We start from the raw sequence: 19850 nt of genomic DNA, 5'->3' as shown, positions 1-19850 counted from the left end.
AGGGTGACCAGACAGCACATGGGAAAAATCAGGAGGGGGTGGGGGGGTAATAGGCGCCTACATCTGACAAAGCCCCAAATACCGGGACTGTCCCTATAAAATTGGGACATCTGGTCCTAGCTGGAGATGCCATCAAGTCCAGCCCCCTGCACTGAGGCAGGACCACATATACTTAGACCAGCCCTGACAGGGGTTTGTCCAACCCGTTCTTAAACCCCCGCCCAACAACAGGTCCCACAACCTCCCTAAGAAGCCCGTTCCAGAGCTGAACTACCCTGAGAGGTATACTGACATCTAACCTACAACACCCTTGCTGCAGATTAAGCCCATTGCTTCTTGTCCTAGCTTCAGTGGGCACGAAGAACCATTGATCATCATCCATACTCTTCTGTAACAGCCCTTCACGTATCTGAACACAGTTATCAGGTTCCACCCGCCCAGCCCCACCCCGCTGCACTCTTCTTTTCTAACCTTTCCTCAGAGGGCCCGTTCTCCAAACTGGTACGTCGTTGTTCCTCTCCTCTGGACTCTCCAATTTGTCCGCGTCTCCCCTGAAGTGTGGCGCCCAGAACCGGATGCAGCATTCCCACTGAGCCCTCTCCAGATCCCCCACCTGTCACCCCAAACTCCCGGCCACGCTAGCCTCGCCTGCTGTCACCAGATGTTGCTATTCGATTCAATCTGGGTCCTCAGGATGCCCCCAACACTGTAAACAGACTGTAGAGGGGAGAGAGGGAGTAGCATGGCCTGAAACACATTACAGCTTGTGCCTGATGGCTGGAGACTGCCGCTGGCACCGGCTGGGTGGTGCCATGGTACGGCTGGGCGAAAGCACCCTACTTTGAGAATCCCCGCCCGGTCTTCATCCTCCGATTCCTCCTCAGGGCACCATGCAGGAAGGTGGCATTCATAAGCAGCAGACTGGACCTCCACCAGCTGGGTGGCAGCTTAGACTGGTGGCAATTGGGAGAAATGGCCAGTACAGGCGGCAGTCTGGCAGGCCAGGCGCATGGTGGGGGATGAGAGCAGCCAGGCACAGGCTCACAGAGCTAGTTTGCCACAGAAGCACTGGATACGTCGGCTCTTCTATTTCCCCGGGAGCCCCGGCGAAGTTACCTAAGATCTGCAACGCTGCAGCGAATGGACCGGGTCCCACATGCGGTCACGTACCACTGGGCCAGCAGAGCTGTGTCAGAGCAAACGAATGCTGGCTGGAAAACCGGCCAGGCCAAAGCTACAGCCGAGAGCAGTTGTGCTGCGAAAGGGATACGGATGTGCACGTGGTGTTAAAATCCAACACGTTTTCCCTCGATCACATGATTTCCCCGCCCCGCCGCTTACTGATTTTTCAGAAAGTCCCAGAGCTTGATGTTTACAACCATTGTCCTATTAAATGTTGCGTCTCCATCAAATCTACATGCTGCCAGACTGTTCCGGGCTGGATGGGGGCACCAGCTGTTCACACAGCATCACTCAAGAAGAGCAGGTTGTACAGGCACTGGTTATTGCAGGGTCGCTGGGGCACAGCGGGCTGCTCCAACTCTGGCTTGCGTGGCCGGATTGCTGCTGGGGGAGCTGGGTCTGTGGGGAGCTGCCCGGCAGTGCCGGGTTTGTTATGGTAGGGTGGTGCAGAGGGCGGGGCTGGTATAGGGTTACTGAGAAGAGCTACGGTTTAGTTTGGGTTTCGTTTTGTTTTTTTTAAAGAAAAGGCAGGTGGAATTTTAGGCCCACCCAGCACACAAGCGGAGAGATGGGAGGCTGGTCCAGTGGTTAGCGCACTAGCCTAGCAGTGGAGACCTGGGTTCAAGTCCCTCCTCGAGCAGACTCCTGGTGCGACCTCAAGCCCTTCACTTACTGCTCTGTCTCTGGCCTGTACAACAGGGGGACAGCCCGGCCCTGCAGCACAGGGCGTGTGAGGAACACACTGAAGACGGCAAGGTGCCCATATACTATGGTGATGGAATCCAGAGAAGTAGGAAAGTCAACAAATGGGTAAAAAGGAGTGCTTTTAACTCAAGCTAGGTCACAGGAGCAGTGAAGACAGCAATCCTGGCTTTCACTAGCAGCCTGAGTTCAACCCCAGACTCCCCTAGGCTCTGTCTACACTGCAGTGGGGAGCGAGGCTCTGATCCCCCTCAGACAGACTCATGGTAGCGGGGCTTGAGCCTGTCTCCCCGGGCTGGGAAGCGCACTGACGAATGCAGTGTGGACAGACCTCTCCAGGCTTTCCCTCGAGCTGCTAACCCGAGGTTGCTGCGTTGTTGCTGCTGTTTTCACCTGAGTTAGCAGATGTGGATTGGCTCACCTGAGTTAAGAACACCACCTATTTTTTTTTTTGCAGTGTAGTCTACTTTGCCCTAAGACAGACAGCATCCCTTCTAGATCAAAGCTACTTACCCCCCAGCCAGGCCTGCCTGACACGGCAGATGGGGGGAGACTCAGACACAGCCCCACACATGAAGCCTGACCATCACATTCTCCCCAGAGCCAGAGCAGCTCCGAAGGCTAGATCTGGCCGTGACAAAGGCATTCCACACCCTAGCTCAGAAGAAAGCAGGTCTGCCTGCTGTTTCCCTTCTGTGCCGAGGGCAGTTGCTGAGCACAGCTGCCGGTAACCCCTGGGGAGAGCAGATCCACCACCGTGCAGTTAAACCCCATCCCAACACAGCGCCACCGCCCTGTGCCGACCCCCCATGGCTGGAGAATGCACTGAGCCCAGCACAGGAACCAGAGACAAGCCACTGGACCGGCCTGGTAGCTTATCAGCAGGGACCTGGAGCAGCTCTGTAGCTTCCCGTTTCCTGTCCTCCTGACCTAGCGTACCTCTTGTGCTTCCTCTGTACAGAACAAGCGTAACAGGGTACACACCCTCAGTTTTTCCACTGCTCCCGTCTCACGGCCAGGCTGCTGATGAGGAGGATTTGCCCCTGGAGAAGACGCTGCAAGGAGATGCTAAGGAAGCACAACGCAAACTAAATGGGGTTTGTGCCCTGCTCACTTTCTCTTCCTTGCCTTTCTGGGCTACCAGGGAGAGTTAATGGGGGTCTAAATGACAGTGTTTGTACAGCGCCTGGCACAGTGGGGTCCTGCCTGGCACTGAGGTTCCCAGGTGCTACCAGCATGCAGAGAATGCACTGCTGCCCTCCCCTGGACGTGCTCCCAGAGCTAGCCCCACCCCGGGGCCGCAGCGTGGAAAGGGACTCTTCGGGAGCAGAAGTGGCCACGGTACGGGTACGCTGCAGGCAGGTGCCTCACTCTGACGAGGCAAAGCCATTAAGCGGAACAGGCCAGTTGGTCTCCTCCACCGTGAGCTGGCAGAGGGCAGCTCCTACTGGAAGGCCGGGACTCCATGCTGTGTGTAAGAGACTGGCTTGTTTATCACGCCCCGGAGCTCAATCCACCCACCTATTGTTTGAAGTACACGGGGGCTACCGGGAAATTAACACCGTCACCCTCTAACAGGTTGTGGCCCAATGAGCCCAGAGGCTCTGAGAAAGAAAGGGCAAGCCTCAGAGTAACCTCACAAGGCCAGGCTTTGCCATGCACTGGAGTGGGAGCTGCACACTCCCCACCTGATGGCGTAGAATAGGGCTGTCACGGGGGCAGCTACGGAGCCTCCTCGACAAGGAGATTTGCCTTGAAGTTTGCATCCTGCCCCTGAGCCCCAGGTTTAGTTACCGCATGGGCTGCGTGATACAGGAGGTGCTGTGCTAATGGCCCTGAGAACAGCTGGCGTGGATGGAAGCAGCTCACAGGGCCATCCCAGGGTCCGTGGAGGAAGCGAGAGCCGAGCAGTCTCCCCAGCACCTTAGGCCTGGTCTGCCACGCACGCAGCTGTGAGCGGATAAGCCCTTGGCATCTTCTAGGTGGAACCCACGTCTCGCCCCTGCCAGAGCTAAGCTCCAAGAGGGCAGCAGCCAACTCCAGGGCCTGCATGACAACGTGGGTGTGTCGAGGAGATGCCACTTCCAGCCGTTTAGAGCCACGGGGTCCAAATGGGCTTTATATCCAATCCCCTCCCCATGGCTACAACATGGGGAAACAGCGCACGGCCAAACTAACTCAGGTGAGATGCCCTCCGGTCAACATCTCAACCGAGCTGCCCTCCCTTCCATCCCTTTCCACAGCGGCACAGCTGGATTTTCCTGCTGCCTGTCCTGTTCACAGGGACCTCCCAACCTGCCTCCCAGAGGCAGTCTCTGTTCTGCTAGAGGAAGCCCCACCGCCAGTAACAGACACTTCCTGGCCTGGCTGCTGCTTCAGACCTTTGGGTTCGGTTCCTCTGGTACCACCAGGAGCTGCTCAGCTCTTGGGGTTACTCTCAGAGCCCCGTGTATCTTGCATGAGATCTACGGAATCTAATCTATCAGATGAGCCTTTAGACCGTGCTCACCTCTGTCCCATCTGGATACTCATTTCACACATTCCTAACCAGATGCCTTTCGGGAGGTCTGCGACAGCATCCAATCACTCCTAATGATACAGGACCTGCCATCTGCAGTCACCTCCTCCCAGCCACGATCCATACTACCAGGCAGAGAACTTAGCGCAACAGGCCTAGAAAAGTCTATGTACAAACAGGATGATCCAACCCTCGGCGTTTGCATTTCTACCTCCTGCCTATGACTGCAGCCTTCTGAGCCTAATCTACCAGGGGGAGGCCAAGCGACCGTGAAACAGAGAAGGCCTGGGATGGAAATTCTTGGAACTACAAGTTTATCCTTCACCCAAAGTGGGGACTGAGCTAAGGACCCCATCTCTGAGCCATGCTGAGCTGGCTGAGTCGCCGCCCCTAGGAGACAGGATGGGTTTCATCCGTCAGAGAAGCCGCATGTTACCTGTGTACTCGGGGAAGCAGATGGTCAGGGGGCTGTGGATAATCTTCTCCTCAAAGAGATCCTTCTTGTTCAGGAAGAGGATGATGGACGTGTCCGTGAACCACTTGTTGTTACAGATGCTATCAAACAGCTTCATGCTCTCGTGCATCCGATTCTGGAAAGGTAACCAACCGTAGACATACAGTGAGCCAGAAGGGACCGGGACAGAGCAAGAACTGGGTTAAGAGGCAGGAAAATGGCAGGGGGAGGAAAGATGGCCTAGTGGTTAGGGCACTGGACTGGAATTCAAAAGACCCAGATTCAATGCCTTGTTCCCTCGAAACTCCGGGTGATTTTGCGCAAGTCATTTTGGCCCAGATCCTCAAAGGGTACTTTAGCTTCTTACTTCCACTGAAATCAAACTCCTTTATACAGTAGCAGAGTTCAGTTGAAATCAATGGAAGTCAGGAGCCAAAATATCTTTGAGGATCTGGGCCTCAGTTTCCCACCTGTACAATGGGAATAACACCACTCCCCTCCACACAGGTGAGGTGCTGAGACACCAGAGTGATGGGGACATTAGGCAGACCGGTGTGATCTGGGGAAGATTTCAGAATCCAGTACAGCCAGGACCTCTGCCGTTCACACAGGGAGATCACTGGATTTTTGGGACGCTGTCTCTCAGCTTTGGAGAAGTTTGAGCATCAACAGCCTTGTGCGTTTCTGGTTTCCTGTATGGCTCTGCCTCCAGCTATTCCCCCCGAGCTCAGCTAAACAGGGCTGCTCACGTCTCTTCTGTTCTGGCACTAGGCGTCCAGGTCAATTTAGATCTAAGAGAATTCTGAGATGCTTTAAATGTTTTTGAGCTGTAAATCTTATTGTCGAGCAGTTTTCAGAGTAGAAACGTGGGGAGGGTCACATCAGCTGGATTCCTAGAAGCCACATGAAACGCTAGCGAGAGGGTAAATTTACAACATGTGCACGCAGGTTTAAATCATTGACATCTTGTGGAGCCCCAGAAAGAAAAGAGAATTCACAGCGTCCCAAATGTGATGGGGCACTGGAACAAAAATGGACAGTTTGGCTGTTACGCTATGGATAGAACGCATACATTTTTAACAGCGAGTAATGAACCATTGGGATAATTTACCAAGGGCCGTGGTGGATTCTCATCACTAGACTTTTAAAATCCAGATTGGCAGCTGTTCTAAGAGATCTGCTCCAGAATTGTTTTGGGGCAATTCTCGGCCTGGTTATCCAGGTGAGACCAGAGACACACAATGGTCCCTGCCAGCCATGGAATCTAGGAAAGGCTTTGGCATGGATCAGGTGGCTGGGAGCAGTGGCGTACTGGGGGAGGGTAATTGGGGGGGAAGGGGGGCCCATGAGCCCTGTTTGGAGGAGCTGCCCCCAGCTATCGCAGGCAGCCAGGACCCAGTGGCTGCGCCAACCCCAGCTCAGGCTTGCCGGCAGCCGAGGGCTCCCGGCCCCTTCACTCCTACGCTGGGTGCAATGAGGGAGCCGCAGGGACCAGAGCCAACAGCAGGGAGCTCCCACTAACGGAGTGGGAGGGGGACGGACAAATCCAAGTATTGGCCCCCTAGTGCCCGAGACCCACGGTACGCCACTGCTGGGACGCAAACAACCCACTGCTCTCTTCTGCCACAGACGATGGCTAATGATCTCGCTCCTGAACCCATTGAAGCTGCAGGCACCTCTTTTTTCTCTCCCGTGTAGGAGGCATGGTGCAATGGTAGTCGGGGGGTGGGGGCACCTGGGAATAGGAAGGAGATTGGAGTGCCAGGGTGGCAAACCCCCTTCCCGGGGAACATGCACAGATTGGACCAGAGACACCCATCCCATGGACCCTCCAGTTCATGCCTTTCAGACTAGCTCAGAGTGATGCAGGGCTGGATCAGCCCCTCCCCCTTCCTTACCATCTCCTCGTCCTCAGCCAGAACCAGGTCGTAGGCGCTGAGAGCCACGCAGAAGATAATGGCTGTCACGCCCTCGAAACAATGGATCCACTTCTTCCTCTCCGACCTCTGGCCGCCCACGTCAAACATCCTGCAAGCGAACACCCAGCGTCACTATAGCATGGGAACTCCAGTGCCACCCTCTGCCCAGATGGGGCCAGGAGGACCTCAGCCCGATCAACGACCCCCCAGCCCACAGTGCGAGAACCAGCTAGCGCTTCAGACTGGGAGCCACTCGGCTCTGCTGCCAACTGGCTGTGACGCCCCGGCAGGTCCCATTGCCTCCATGTGCCTTAGTTTCCCCAGCTGTCAGTTTAACCTCCCAGAATTGAGAGGCTCAATTTGGCCCAGATCCTAAAAGGAGTTCAGCACGTAATTCCCTCTGAGGATCGGGGCCTAGGAGTCTGCAGGCTGCCTTGGGATGCTCAGAAAAGGAGAGGAAAGTCCTTATTGTTGAGAGTTGTTTGTGCCCGTTACTTACAAACCCCTTTGCTGTCTCTGAAGTGTTATTTATGTGGCGCTGGCACCGGCTCAGCTGCCGATCAAAAGATAAGCTGCCGTTCTCTTGGCCAGGCCGAAGTAGTTCTCTCTCTACTAGGCCTGCAAACTCCTGCCTCAGCAGCAAGTTGGACATTAGAGTGGCAGCTGCATTTCGGCCCTGAGCACGCTACAATGTCTAACTAAGCCTGGAGCCAGCTGGTGGTCCAGATGGCTCTAAAGTTGGGGTATGGATCCTGTGCCCTCCCCACGATTCCTTGCCAAGGACAGACCAGTTCGTCTACAACTGACATGACTGACTGGGAAAAAACCCATAGAGCAGCTCAGCACAGAGGTGTGTCCTCGGACATACACTGGCAGTGCAGAAACAGTGAGGACGCAGTAACACGGGTGGGGCTCTGGGGTGGGGACGTTCACCCCCAGGCTAGGTTAACCCCGGGGGCTCAGACCAGGTGCCAATCACCCGGGCAGCGGCGACATAGACTAGGATGCTAACACTTGACATTTAACTTGGGGATAAAAATGCACCTTCACTGGGGGGGAGGGGCACGAAGTGTGTTCTTAACTCGAGTTAGCTAACGAGTTACATTCCCAGTGAAGACAAGGCTGTTTGCAATTTGCACACAAGTTAGCAGGTCACAGTAAATCCTAGGCTGCTCCACAGTCTTTATCTCAACCTGCAGAAACCACAAACTGCTTTGCCTTCTCTACAGCTTTACCTCATGTTCGCTAACCTGATTTAAGAACAAACCCTTTTTCCCAGGACAAGACAAGGCCTCACAGAAAAGTCATTTAAACTACTTCCTCCCTTACTGGGAAGCGTAAGCTTGCCTCTTCCCTTATAGCCCCTATGCCTTGCGGCAGGTGTTCCCACAAGCTGTAGACAAGCAGGGAGTGCGCTGTGGCAAACAAAGATGGATCACTGGGAAGAGGCCGTTGACAAGCGCTTGGAAGCAAAGGCTGAGGCGTTCAGACAGCTATACAAAGGAAATACAAGACCTGGAAGCAGATTACGCTCGTTGTACATATTGCTGTCAAGCTAAATAGGATTAGAATGCTGCACAGCACAACATGCGAGAGCTGAGGGGGATTACCGCCCTGCTGATATAAAGCCAGTGCTCTGAACGTTAACTCGCACTGGCAATGCTTCCCCTTGGCGTCAGCGGAGATGGGCGGGAGTTGGGAGCTCTGGAGTTTTATTCCCGGCTCTGCTGCTGAGATGCTGGGTGCTGCTGGGCCTGTCGCCTCGGTTTGCTGTGCCTCAGTTCCCCCATTTGTGAAATGGGGATGATCAAACTCACTCATCCGACTGGGGCGTGGGATGGCTTCCTTAGTTAATGTGCAGAAAGCACTCAGATTGCAAAATGTTGTGTGTGATCAGATAATGACAGCACCGTTTCCTGTGCGTACAGCAAGGACCTGATCACATCTAAACTCAAGCACGTTAGGTCTGGATTACACACAGAGTGGTACTGGTGTACTTACAGGTCTCATTTCAAACCAAATCCCTTTAGTTTAAGCCAGTTTGTAATTGACTCAGGCTGTGCCACTGTAGTGCTCTAGTGACGGGAGGTGTTCTCCTACCGCTACCTCCCCAAGAGGCAGTGACTAGGTCGGTGGAAGAATTGTTCTGTTGACGTAGTACTGTCTACACCAAGGGTTAGGTCAGCTTAACTGTCTCTCAAGGATGAGGATTTTTTGCAGTCCTGAGCAACGTAACTAGGTCAACTTAACTTTTTAGTGTAGACCGAGCTGATTTAAGAGAGTACACACTACGGGAGTTGCACAGATTTTGCTAACTCAGTGGGCAGACTGTGTGGAGACAAGGATTAAACTTGCCACGCTGGGATTAAAACAGTGCCTTGGACTCAGCTGAACCGGTGAGAGCCCAAAATGGACACCGATCAGTTTGGTTACACCAGCGTACCTTTCTGAGACACATCAGCCATGCGTCAACCTGCTCTCTAGACACCTGCAGAGACTCCCCAAAATAAAGAACAGGCTAGAGAAAAGCTGAATTTCTGAGGTCAAAAACAAGCCAATGCAATTATTAAAAACCCTTCCAGGCCTTTTTCATACATCATTAAAGCACATTCACTACGCGTGCTGGAATGCTGCACCATCAGCGCAATGCAGAGTTTGCACAGAATTAATGTTCCCCTCAGAATTTGTGATTTCCCCCTAGCACTTTCACCCACTGTGAAATCCAGGCAGCTGGATAATAATATCTCCAGGGCAATGCAACGATTGCCAAGGAGAGGAAGCTTCGCTGCAGATCAGATAGAAGGAAGAGTAAATCTGTCTAGATTATTATATCCAAATAGCTTAGCTTCTCCCCTAGTTTCGAAACTCTTCACCCCCAGAATTAAAAAAAGAGACATCTTATGATGACTGCACCACGTTATAGCTGCAACAGCTGCCAGCTTGAGTGCTTGGCGGCTTTTCTCTTCAGCAAACACTTGCTCGTTTCACTCGTAAATTACCTTAGCTTAAAATGAGGTGGGTGAAGTAATATCTTTTACTGGACCAACTTCTGCCAGTGAAAGAAACATGCTTTCAAGAAACACGGAGCTAGAAGACCTCTGGGTCGCTCAAAAGCTTGTCTCTCTCAGCGACAGAAGGCCGTTCAATAAAAGATATGACCTCCCCTCTCCCCCTTGTCTCTCTTATATCCTGGAACCAACATGTTTACACCACCACAAACAACTGAGGTTAAAGCACACTGTTTGAGTAGCACTAACAGCCCAATCCCAGGGCTTGGCTGGGCAGGCAGCAGCCCATTAAGTGGTCCTGACTGGAGAGGGCTGTCTCATCATGACTTACTGCTCAATTAGTCCAGCTGGCTTTTTAAATGGGGAATGTATCACAGGGCCAGTGCTACCTCCTGGCCTCTCACACAATCCCTCAAGAGGAGATCAGCTTCTCTCTATCTCCACACACACCCTTCCCTCCAACATACACTGGATACCTAAGATGTGCCAGCAGGAGGTGCTGTGCTGTCTCACTCAGGAGCATGGCTGAGCGAGGGCTGCTTGCTTAACTTCATGTCGAAGGCTGGATAACGAATGATTGGCCCAGCAGCCTTATCCCGACAGTTTATCAGTGATGCTCTGCTCTGCAAAGAACCCCGTGTACAGCACATGGGCATCGTCTCTGGAGTCAGCCATCACCCTCCTCCAGACGACACTCGCCAGGGAGCTGCAGGTCCCTTGTTGGTTATGCCCCAGGAAGGAAGGAAAGTTACACGCTGCAGGATGCCACTCTGAGCACTGCAGCAGGACCACAACTGACGCCCAAGCAGTATTTCCAGTCGATAGCTGTAGGAGGCGTTAGTGAGCCCGCAGCTGTCATGTCCTCTCCACCCCAGTGGGTCACAGAATCCTAGAAATGTTGGGCTGGAAGGGACCTCGGAACATCATCTAGTCCAGTCCCCTGGGCTGAGGCAGGACCAAGTCAACCTAGACCAGCCCTGGCAGGTGTTCGTCCAACCTGTTGTTAAAACCCTCCAGTGACAGGGATTTCACAGCCCCCCTTGGAAGTCCAGTCTGGAGCTGAACTTAATGGAATCTAATTAAAGGCTCTGGAGCAACGAGGTGCAGGGAGGAATTGCAGAGGGCCAGAAGCGCCCCAGCATTTGGGACAAGCACCCCACTCCCCAGGCCGTAAACTCTCTGAGGAAGGGTCTGTTTTTGTACAGCACCTGACACGCTGGGCACCTTGGTCTATGACTGGGACTGCTAGGTACTACCACAGTGCAATACAAAAATAAATTGGTGCCCTGTCCATGCAGGTTGGTGCCAAGGCATGCAGGCCTGGCCTGAGCATTGTGGGTGGGGGTCTGTGGGATGAGCTTCGGGATACAACCCATACGTCGTCAGCTCATGTTATGTAGCTTGCCTGCGTCTGATGAGAGCAAGGACTTTAGGCTGTGTCTACGCTGGAAATGCAGCAGCGTCGACAATCTGGCAGGCTGCCGGCTTTCAGGGCGCCCAGAAAGTCTGAGCTGGTCACGTGGCCTTATCCAAGTTGGTGTGTCGACTGGGGTGGTCTCAATGATTTTGGGAGCTGTGATTTGGGGAGTCAAGGTTTATTAGATGTACCATATTTCCAGTGTTGCTGTGAGTGGCCCAAGGAGCTGTGAGAGGCACTTATGTGGGCATCGTCCTGCCATAGAAGCTCTTTGGAGAGGACAAAGGATGCTGTAGACCATTCTGGCTTGGATGAGGAGTAGCCAAGAAGTCCTGGTCTATATCCCATATGCCACCTTTAACTGCTAGGAGCCTCCCTCCCATTTTCCTTCTCTCTGCAGTGAGGCCTAGGACCAGTCTCTTAGCATACCCCCTGGCTAACTCTCACCTTGCTCACAGGCCCGCCGGAGCAATAAAACTGTAGGGTGCCCAGACTACCGCGCAGACGCAGGCTGCATCCACATCTCTAAAGGGCCTATATGAGCATGCACGACATGGAGCGACCCAGGTTGACTCTCCGATCCCCAGGTGAGCCAGCCGAGCCAGTGTTTACTCCCACCCTTTGACTTGTGGAATAAGCAAGACATGAACTGGGGACCCCAGGCCGCCTTCCCTTTCCCAAGCAGGGCCCTTTGGAGAGTTGAGTCACCCTATCCAATCACAAACCTCCCAATGGGACATAAGATAGGAGAGACATAGCTTCCCCTGCTGCCCTGAGCCGGGCCTGAGGCAGACTCCAGCAGGAAACATTGTGTTCTTACCCAGCACTGAGGAGGGGATGCCCAGTTATGTCATGCAAGGGCCGGTACTTGGGTAAAACACCAAGAAGGGACGGCACCCTCTATCCAAGCCATGCCTGAGCTCCCTTCCCAACCCCAGCCGCCGCGCACGTGCTCCCTCTTCTCGCAGCCCTGGCTGCGGAAAGTAATGGATTGGCAGAGCGGCCGGCCGCTGCATTAATCATGTCAGTTTCCACCACTCCGCTCCACCGGGCTCCTAATTACTAAGGTCTGCTGTTAGGGCAGGACATGAACAGGCCCAGGATGAGTCCTGCCGTGACCACATCAACTGATGTGACCCTGCTCAGCAAAGGCAGGAGGGCTCCCTAGCCTTGTGAGGGCTGAGGCAAGCATGTGATTTTCATTTAGGTCAGAAAAATGGGATTGAATTCATTTGACCCCTTCCATGCCTTTCCCTCAATGGCTTCATGTAAGAGCCTCGAGGGCCTGTAAAAATACAGGGAAGAGGCCAGAGCTTGCAGCAGTTATGAAGGCACGGGAGACAGGACCGCTGCTGGCTACATCTGCCTCTAGAAAAGAGGCTACCCCCTGAGTACCATCACAGATGCCGAGACATCAATAGGATTTTGCTCCTCCCCCAAACATTTCTAGGTTCTTCAACACAGCCACTGATGGCAAAAGGACAAGTTCACATTGTAGAACCATTTGTACAGCTGCCACCTAACAGCTATTGGGTAACATCAGGCATGGCTGCTGTTAACCTGGGTGATCATGCATGAGGTCCCTGGAAAAATGGAGTAGGGAAGCTAGGCCTTTGTATGGAAGTGGTGGATCACCAACAGTTTGCTGTTGGAGGGGATTTAGTCAAATAGTTTGTGGATCTGCACACTGGAAATTATTGCAATGCACCAAACTTGCGAAATGTGGGACGCTGGAGTTACCAAACTTCTCTCTAATCAGCCAGCAAGAATTTCATTACTGCTGAAACCCAGATCCTCCCACTGGCCACCTGCCATCGCAGTAGGCAGGGGTACACAGCCTGCTGAGAAGGGTCTTTTCCAATGGGCTGGGCAGGCAGAGCAATCTGTTCAACAATGCTAGGAAGCAGACACAGAATTCCAGCTCGGAGACAACCGGGGAGAGGAAGCCTAGCATGCCAGGAATGTGTAAACATGCAGGGTCCGGCCGGAAGACATTGCGTGAAATCATCAGGGCATCTCAGTGAAAAGCGGCTCCATCTTCGCCACCACACAGTCCTATTGCAGTGTGCTCTGGGGTAGCCCTCTGGCTTAGTGCCATCTCCTGGCACTCCACAGATGCTCATTCTACCTAGCCCCAATTAAGTATTTTGGAGCATTCATCATGTTTCGTGACATTTCCATGGGGGTGAGGAGGCTGGGAAGAAATTATAGCCGACTCTTTTGTAACTTAATGGGTTTAAGCACCAATATTCCCATAAAAGCTCAAAGCCACTACCATCTTACACTGACTGAGCTCCCCTATATTGGGCAAACCTTGATCCACCCACCCATGCTGGTTTTTGGAGGCGGAACATCTGAATTTATTTTCTTGGCTGTGCACCATGAGCCCTCTGGGAAGTCCAGCTGCTCATCAGCGGATGGTCCAGGACCAGCACTGATATCTTGGCACGGAGGACTCAAGATGGGTGACTAATTTCTACTAGTGAGACACGGTGGGGGAGGTAATGTCTTCGCTTGGACCACGTTCTGCTGGTGAAAGAGACAAGCTTTCGAGCTACACAGAGCTCTTCTTCAGCTCTGGAAAGGTACTCGGTGTCACAGCTAAACACAAGGTGGAACAGATTGTTTGGCGTGCGTCATTAACACATATTCTAAGGGAGACGGTGGGTGAGTATCTTTTATTGGACCAACTTCTGTTCATGCGAGAGAAAAGCTTGCGAGCCACATAGAGCTTTTCTTCAGGTCTGGGAAAGGTACAAGGAGCGTCACAGCTAAATACAAGATCAAACAGATATTTTAACTACTTAAACTAAACTATGTGCTAAGGGATTATTCAAAATGAAGTAGCCTGTAAGTACCCCTGTAATCACAGGACAAAAAGAGGGGTTAGTGGACGACAGATTATTGTAATAAACCATAAATCCAGTGTCTTTATTAAGACCCTGATTTTTAGTGTCTCACACAGAAAAATGATTAAAGACTAACCCACGCTGGCATGTGTGGACCATGAACACTTTCCACAAAACAATCACTCCATACCTGACCTCTCAGTCCTAATCCTCAAAGGAAACCTGCACAGCACCTTCAAAAGGCAAGCCTGGAAGCTTAAATTCATAACTTTGCTAGATACTAAATATATGGTCTTAATAAAACACTGGCTTTATGGCTTATTACAACAATCTACACTGCACTACATCTACACTAACCCCCGGTTTTTGTCTATGGCTGTAGGGATGTTAAATAAGTCACTTCGCCTTGGCTGGCCCCTTAGAATATGGTGGTCCTAGGATATTCGAGCGCTCTGTGTAGCTCAAAAGCTTGTCTCTCGCAACAACAGAAGTTGGTCTGATAAAAGATATTACCTCTCCCACGCTGTCTCTCTCGGACCCTGGGACCAACATGGCTACAAGAACACTGTATAATTCTGACTAGGTTATTTGAGGATTTTCTCTTAGTTTGGTAACAAGCCGGGCCCAAACTGTGACCATTCAGTGTGGCATCAATGCTCAGCGACCTACTATACCACTTTCCTGTCAGCCCTGCAGAGCTCACCTAATAGAAGAGCAAACTGGACTGTATTCTGGACTGTGCACCACCCACAGAATTCTCTGCCAAGTCTTGACTGCAGGGATGGAAAAGGTGAGAACAACCCAGCTGGCTTTTCAGATCTTGGGTGGAGTTGATGGGCACTGGGAATTAGCAGCATCAGGTTGGTTTGTAAACCAAGAACATCTGATCTGGAAAAGTCACTGAGAAAGAATTAATGTGCAACCACCCTGAGTCATTTTCACAAGCAATTCTGACCCTAACTGCATTTTAAACTACATCAGGAGAGGGAAAAAATCACCTGCATTTTCTCAAAGCTGTTTCTCTGGCTGATTTCTCTACACCCAGGCTCCCTGTCACTGGCCAGCAGCAGGTAGAAAAGTGATCTCTAAAAGTAGCAAAGTACAAACCAGTCGTTTATCACAGGGATCTGGTACGCGACTCTCAGGACAGTACAGTGCCTTCGGCCTCTCCTCACGAGCACACAACGGAGGAAGGGTTGGACAGACATTACAGAGAAGTGGTACAAGTTGCAACTTTGCCATGTCAATCACAGCTCAGTCCAACGCTCCGGTAAGACCGCGCTGTGTTTGGCTTCTAGACAGACTCTTTCCTGGAGGAGGAGGAACCTGAAAGCACAAGGCAACTGAAAATCCAATCCTCCCCAGGAGGTGGTAGCTAGGTGAATAGACGCATTCTTCCGCAGACCTAGTGCTGTCTACACCGGGGGCTAAATCAGCTTAACTGTGTCTCTCCAGGGTGTGGATGTTTTACATCCGAGTCACGTAGCTATGCCGATGTAACTTTTCAGCGGGGACCAGCCTTAAGTCACGGAGGTGAAGATTCCCTCCTGTTGCGAGGGATACATACAAGCTTTGGTAAAACCACTGGCCCAGCAGTGGTGCACACCCCCCATTCTCTTACTGGTCCTAATGAAGATAACAACATACTCACAACATGCTCACAACATACTCCCAACTAAAGGGAAGGGGATCACACTCTCCGTTCAATCATCTAGCACGGGTTTCGGCAGCTAGGAATCAAAGTCCAGGCTCATTCCCCGGTACCCACCATGGTGTAGGTGGCTACAATTAGTTGCACACTGAAAGGGATTCTGACGCTTCCATCTCTTGATGGGAAGCAAAGGGGGGCACTAAACCAGATTATGTCAATTCAGGATCCCACCTTTTCTAGCCAGTGTAATCTCATTCCATTCGATTCCATCGTCCCCTGGAACAGAAGGAGCATGAGGACCCAGTGACCCAATGCCTGGCAGGGTTTTGCTATTTGTTGAGAGCCATCTTCCTGGTCATCAGTTTTTAAAGTCACCCCAATAAAAATGGCCAACAGGTTTAGCCAGCAGCAGCAGTGACCATAAGGGATTAGACGTGATTCGTTTAGCTAATTAAAGTGCGCACGCACGCACATTCCATCTTTTAGTCTTGTTCTGACTGTAGCTGCAGTTTAGGAGCGGGGGGACTAGAACGGGTGCCCAAGGGATGGAGAAGTTGATTTTATTTCTCTTTCCATTCTCTCATTCCTATAGTCACAGACAGGAAGGACGGCCCCGTGGTTAGGGCATTGCTTCTCAACCAGGGTATGCGTACCCCTGGGGGTACGCAGAGGTCTTCCAAGGATAAGTCCTCCAACTCATCTAGATAGTTGCCTAGGCTACATAAAAAGCACTAGCGAAGTCAGTACAAACTAAAATTTGGTACAGGCAGTGACTTGTTTATACTGCTCCATACACTACACACTGAAATGTAAGGACAATTTAGACTCCATTATAGTTTTATAATGATAGGGTAAAAATGAGAAAGTCAGCCATTTCCCAGTAATCATGCGCTGTGACACTTTTGTATTTTTATGTCCAATTTTGTAAACAAGTAGATTTTAAGTGAGGTGAAACTTGGGGGCGCGCAAGACAAATCAGACTCCGGAAGGGGTACAGTTGTCAGGAATGGTTGAGAGCCACTGGGTTAGGGCACTGCGCGGGGACACCAGAGACGGTTCAATGCCCTGCTCAACCACAGACTGCCTGGGTGACCTTGGGCAAGTCATTCGGTCTCTCTCTACCACAGTTCACCTGTGAAACCAGGAGTGGTACTTCCCCGCCTAACAGGTGGCTCATGAGGATAAAGACTTTACAGATAGTGAGGCAGATACTACGGTCAGGGGAGCTATCAGCACCAGCTAGATATTCAATGGCAGGACTAGCCTGGGCATGGTGAGAGTGAAAAGGGTGCACGAACCTTTCCAGCTACTGTCACATGATAAACTAGTCTCGTCCAAAGGCGGCCTTCCCTGTGTGTGTCATATGGCAAGCTGAGCATACCCAGATGGCAGCAAGTTGGCTCTGCAGCAGCACGGCTCCTTGTTCGCTTTTACTCTGTGGTCCCTTCATTAGACAGAGCATTTTCCCCAGCGACTACAGTTTCCGACAGGACACAGCAGTGGCGAGGGCAGAGTTACATTGGCACCACCTCAGCTATTTAGGTATTGGCCGGAAACCTGCTACGCTGAGCAGCCAGTGGGTCTGCTGCATCATGTGTCCTTAGTGCTGCCGTGTGCAAGTCAGCGTCTTCTCTTCCCACTCTGTGGGCAGTACTGTTCGGAGGTTGGCATTTGGAAAGCACAATTTCACTGTGCACTGGGAGCAGGAGATTGGGCCACAGCTGGGCGTGTCTGAAGCACCAGATCCATTTCCATACCTTCTTGGCTGATTACACGGTGAGTTTAGTTTTCCTGCAGGTTTTAGAGGCTTCTCTCTAACAGGCTAGCGAGTGCCTCTATGGGGTGTTAACTTAAAGCTGGGCCTCTTCAAACGACAGGCCGGCCTTTTTCCTCTGGCCCCCAAACCTTTCCGTCTTGCTGCAGTGCTAATGAAGTAAGAAAGCCATCCGAAGCCCTGCCGTCATGCTGTGCAGCTGTATCCCTCCCGCCCAGCTGACGCTCATGCGGGGCTGGGGGGATTAGCTGCACAGCAGCCTCTCAGAACAGAAAGAAATTCGGCTATGGGAACCACAAATTTAAAAGCTGAATGATAAGGTATCGACAGACAGGGAGCCAATGCTTATGTCTAACTCCTATTCTGAGAGACAGTCTGGCACTTGTGAGAGTAAGGAAAGTAAGTACACTGGTTAGATAGACAGACACCCTCTCCCACTTGCATTGGCACAGGGCTGTGCGCGCTGCATTTCTGTCCTGACCAGCAGCATCCCCTGCTATTCCAGATTTGGGACACCCCCGTACCCCAGCTCTGCCAATGCACCCCACTCCTGGTCTGCAGCCCCCCTGCCTGAAAAGCCAACTGTGCCAAATTCCAGGATGATTCTGCGATGTGTGGACTAGGCTGAGACCAAACGGATTTCCACTAGCGTCTGCAGCAAATGCTCAACTGAGATTTCCTGCGAGACGCCACATGCCAGGGCGCAGCATGTTCAATCTCCATTACAGCAAAGGGATACAGACATTTAGAAGGGCAGAGTAATTCAGTGTGTTTCCATTACACCAGTTCCTCTCTCACACGCCAGTGACACTAACACATGGCTAGCTACACTGTTCTCCAGCACCGTTAATCAGAGGATCTCAAAGCACTGTAGACAGGGAATTCAATCTTGACCCCCTGCCCACCAGGTATTATTCCCAATTTACACATGGGGAAACTGAGGGACGGAGAGGTGAAGTGACTTGCCAAGGTCACCCAGAAGGCCAGCGGCAGAGCCTAGGACAGAAGTCAGGTACCAGCTCCAGCCCAGGCCCAGCTCTGATGATGTTAATGGAGTTGCAGCTATTTATTCCAAGAATTAGTTTGGCTGGAGGGTCACCTGAGCCCCGAGCCCTGGGCTGCATCGATTAGCTAATCCAACAGGTGCTGAGGGTCCACAGCAGACATTGGAGGCAGGGACAGGGCTTGGTTCTGATCTTAACTGCACCACGGTGGCTACGGCAACATTACAAGCTCCCTCTCTGGGAGAGGGATCCATGGGTCTCCTCACTCCCCAGCCGAAAGGCCAGCTGCAGTGGGACATGAACGGAGGGACGGCCTCAGCTAGCGCAGAATCCTTAGCGAGATTTAGCATCGCCAAGTCAAGCCTAGCTCCTGGCAGGCTGGCTATTAGGAGTCAGCTACAGACATGTGGCCCAAACTCTTGCTGCCTACGGCATGTCTACACTGCACATTAAGCCTGGGTCTGTGGGACCTGGGCTTGCAGACTCGAGTTTCTAAGCCCGTGCTTGAGCGTCCACCCTGCATTATAAACCTGGGCCTGGGTCCCGCAGCCAGGCTAATGTGCCCTTCTGACTCGGGGCTGCGTCCACACTGCAAAATGACAGGGCTCAGACCAGAGTCTCGGCAGGACTCGGGCTCTGACCCACCCTCTAGCAGGGTCCTAGGACCTGAGTCTTGATTGGTCGTTGACCTGAGTCAGACTGATTTGCGTGTGACTGGAAGGAGGAGTTGGGCTCAAACCCAAGTCAGAGCCCGGGCTTAGTGTGTAATGTAGACACACACTTAGAGGCAGGCTGCCCCTACCTTTGGTGCAAGGAAGCAAATGAAAGCGACACTTCCTTTCAGGCCTGACCACTTAGGGACTGCAGGTCCCAGCATGCAATGCCCCCATTGGCCCAAGTCCACAAGGATGAAAAGAGGGCACTACATGCTCAGACCTGGAGGCTGCATCGCCATGTTAAAAGCCAAGGCATTTGCAAGAGCCCCACACTGAGAACTGCTGTGCTGGTGTCCTAGGGAAAGCTAAGGACAAGTGAGCCCCGGAGAGGGGAACCGAAGGGGCCGGCACTTTTGGCAGCTCCCACTTACTTGAAATGCAGGTCCTTAAAGGTGAAGTGAGTCTCTACGATGCCCGTGGTCTTCACCCTGGTTCTCAGCACATCCTGCTGGGTTGGAATGTAGTCCCCTCTGGCTATCCTCTCCAGGTCGTTCAGGTAGCTGCAGAGAGAACACAGAGGAGGCTGTCAGCAAGGCCAGGCAAGGGATGTGGCTCGGAGGGCTCTCCCCTCAGGGCTACTGCGCAGACTGAGTGCTGTGGGGGAAAACAGAAAGATTGGACACAGCACTGCATTGGTTCCAGGGGGGTTCAGACCC

General features: G+C 52.3%; 1 protein-coding gene across 7 annotated transcripts in view; it reads right to left on the bottom strand.

Moving 5' to 3' along the window:
• GNAI2 (G protein subunit alpha i2) overlaps nucleotides 1–19850 on the bottom strand; it is a 154159-nt gene that overhangs the window by 7008 nt on the left and 127301 nt on the right. For 5 of the 7 annotated variants that reach the window (XM_067561216.1, XM_067561217.1, XM_067561215.1 and 2 more), the window contains exons 5-7: nucleotides 19566–19694; nucleotides 6755–6884; nucleotides 4839–4992 (exon numbers count right to left, since the gene is read on the bottom strand). In XM_067561216.1, coding sequence (XP_067417317.1) covers nucleotides 4839–4992; nucleotides 6755–6884; nucleotides 19566–19694 — 413 coding nt within the window. Of the gene's footprint in view, nucleotides 1–2799; nucleotides 2940–3146; nucleotides 3353–4838; nucleotides 4993–6754; nucleotides 6885–19565; nucleotides 19695–19850 lie in introns of those variants that run through there. The other 2 variants (XM_067561220.1, XM_067561221.1) reach the window with 2 other exon arrangements.

This window comes from Emydura macquarii, unplaced genomic scaffold, assembly GCF_026122565.2.
Source record: "Emydura macquarii macquarii isolate MOO-44397 ecotype Brisbane River unplaced genomic scaffold, CSIRO-AGI_Emac_v2 contig_2369, whole genome shotgun sequence".
In the NCBI taxonomy this organism is placed as follows: domain Eukaryota; kingdom Metazoa; phylum Chordata; order Testudines; family Chelidae; genus Emydura; species Emydura macquarii.
The sequence above is the reverse complement of the archived record's forward strand: the minus strand, read 5'-3'. Positions and strand labels throughout refer to the sequence as shown.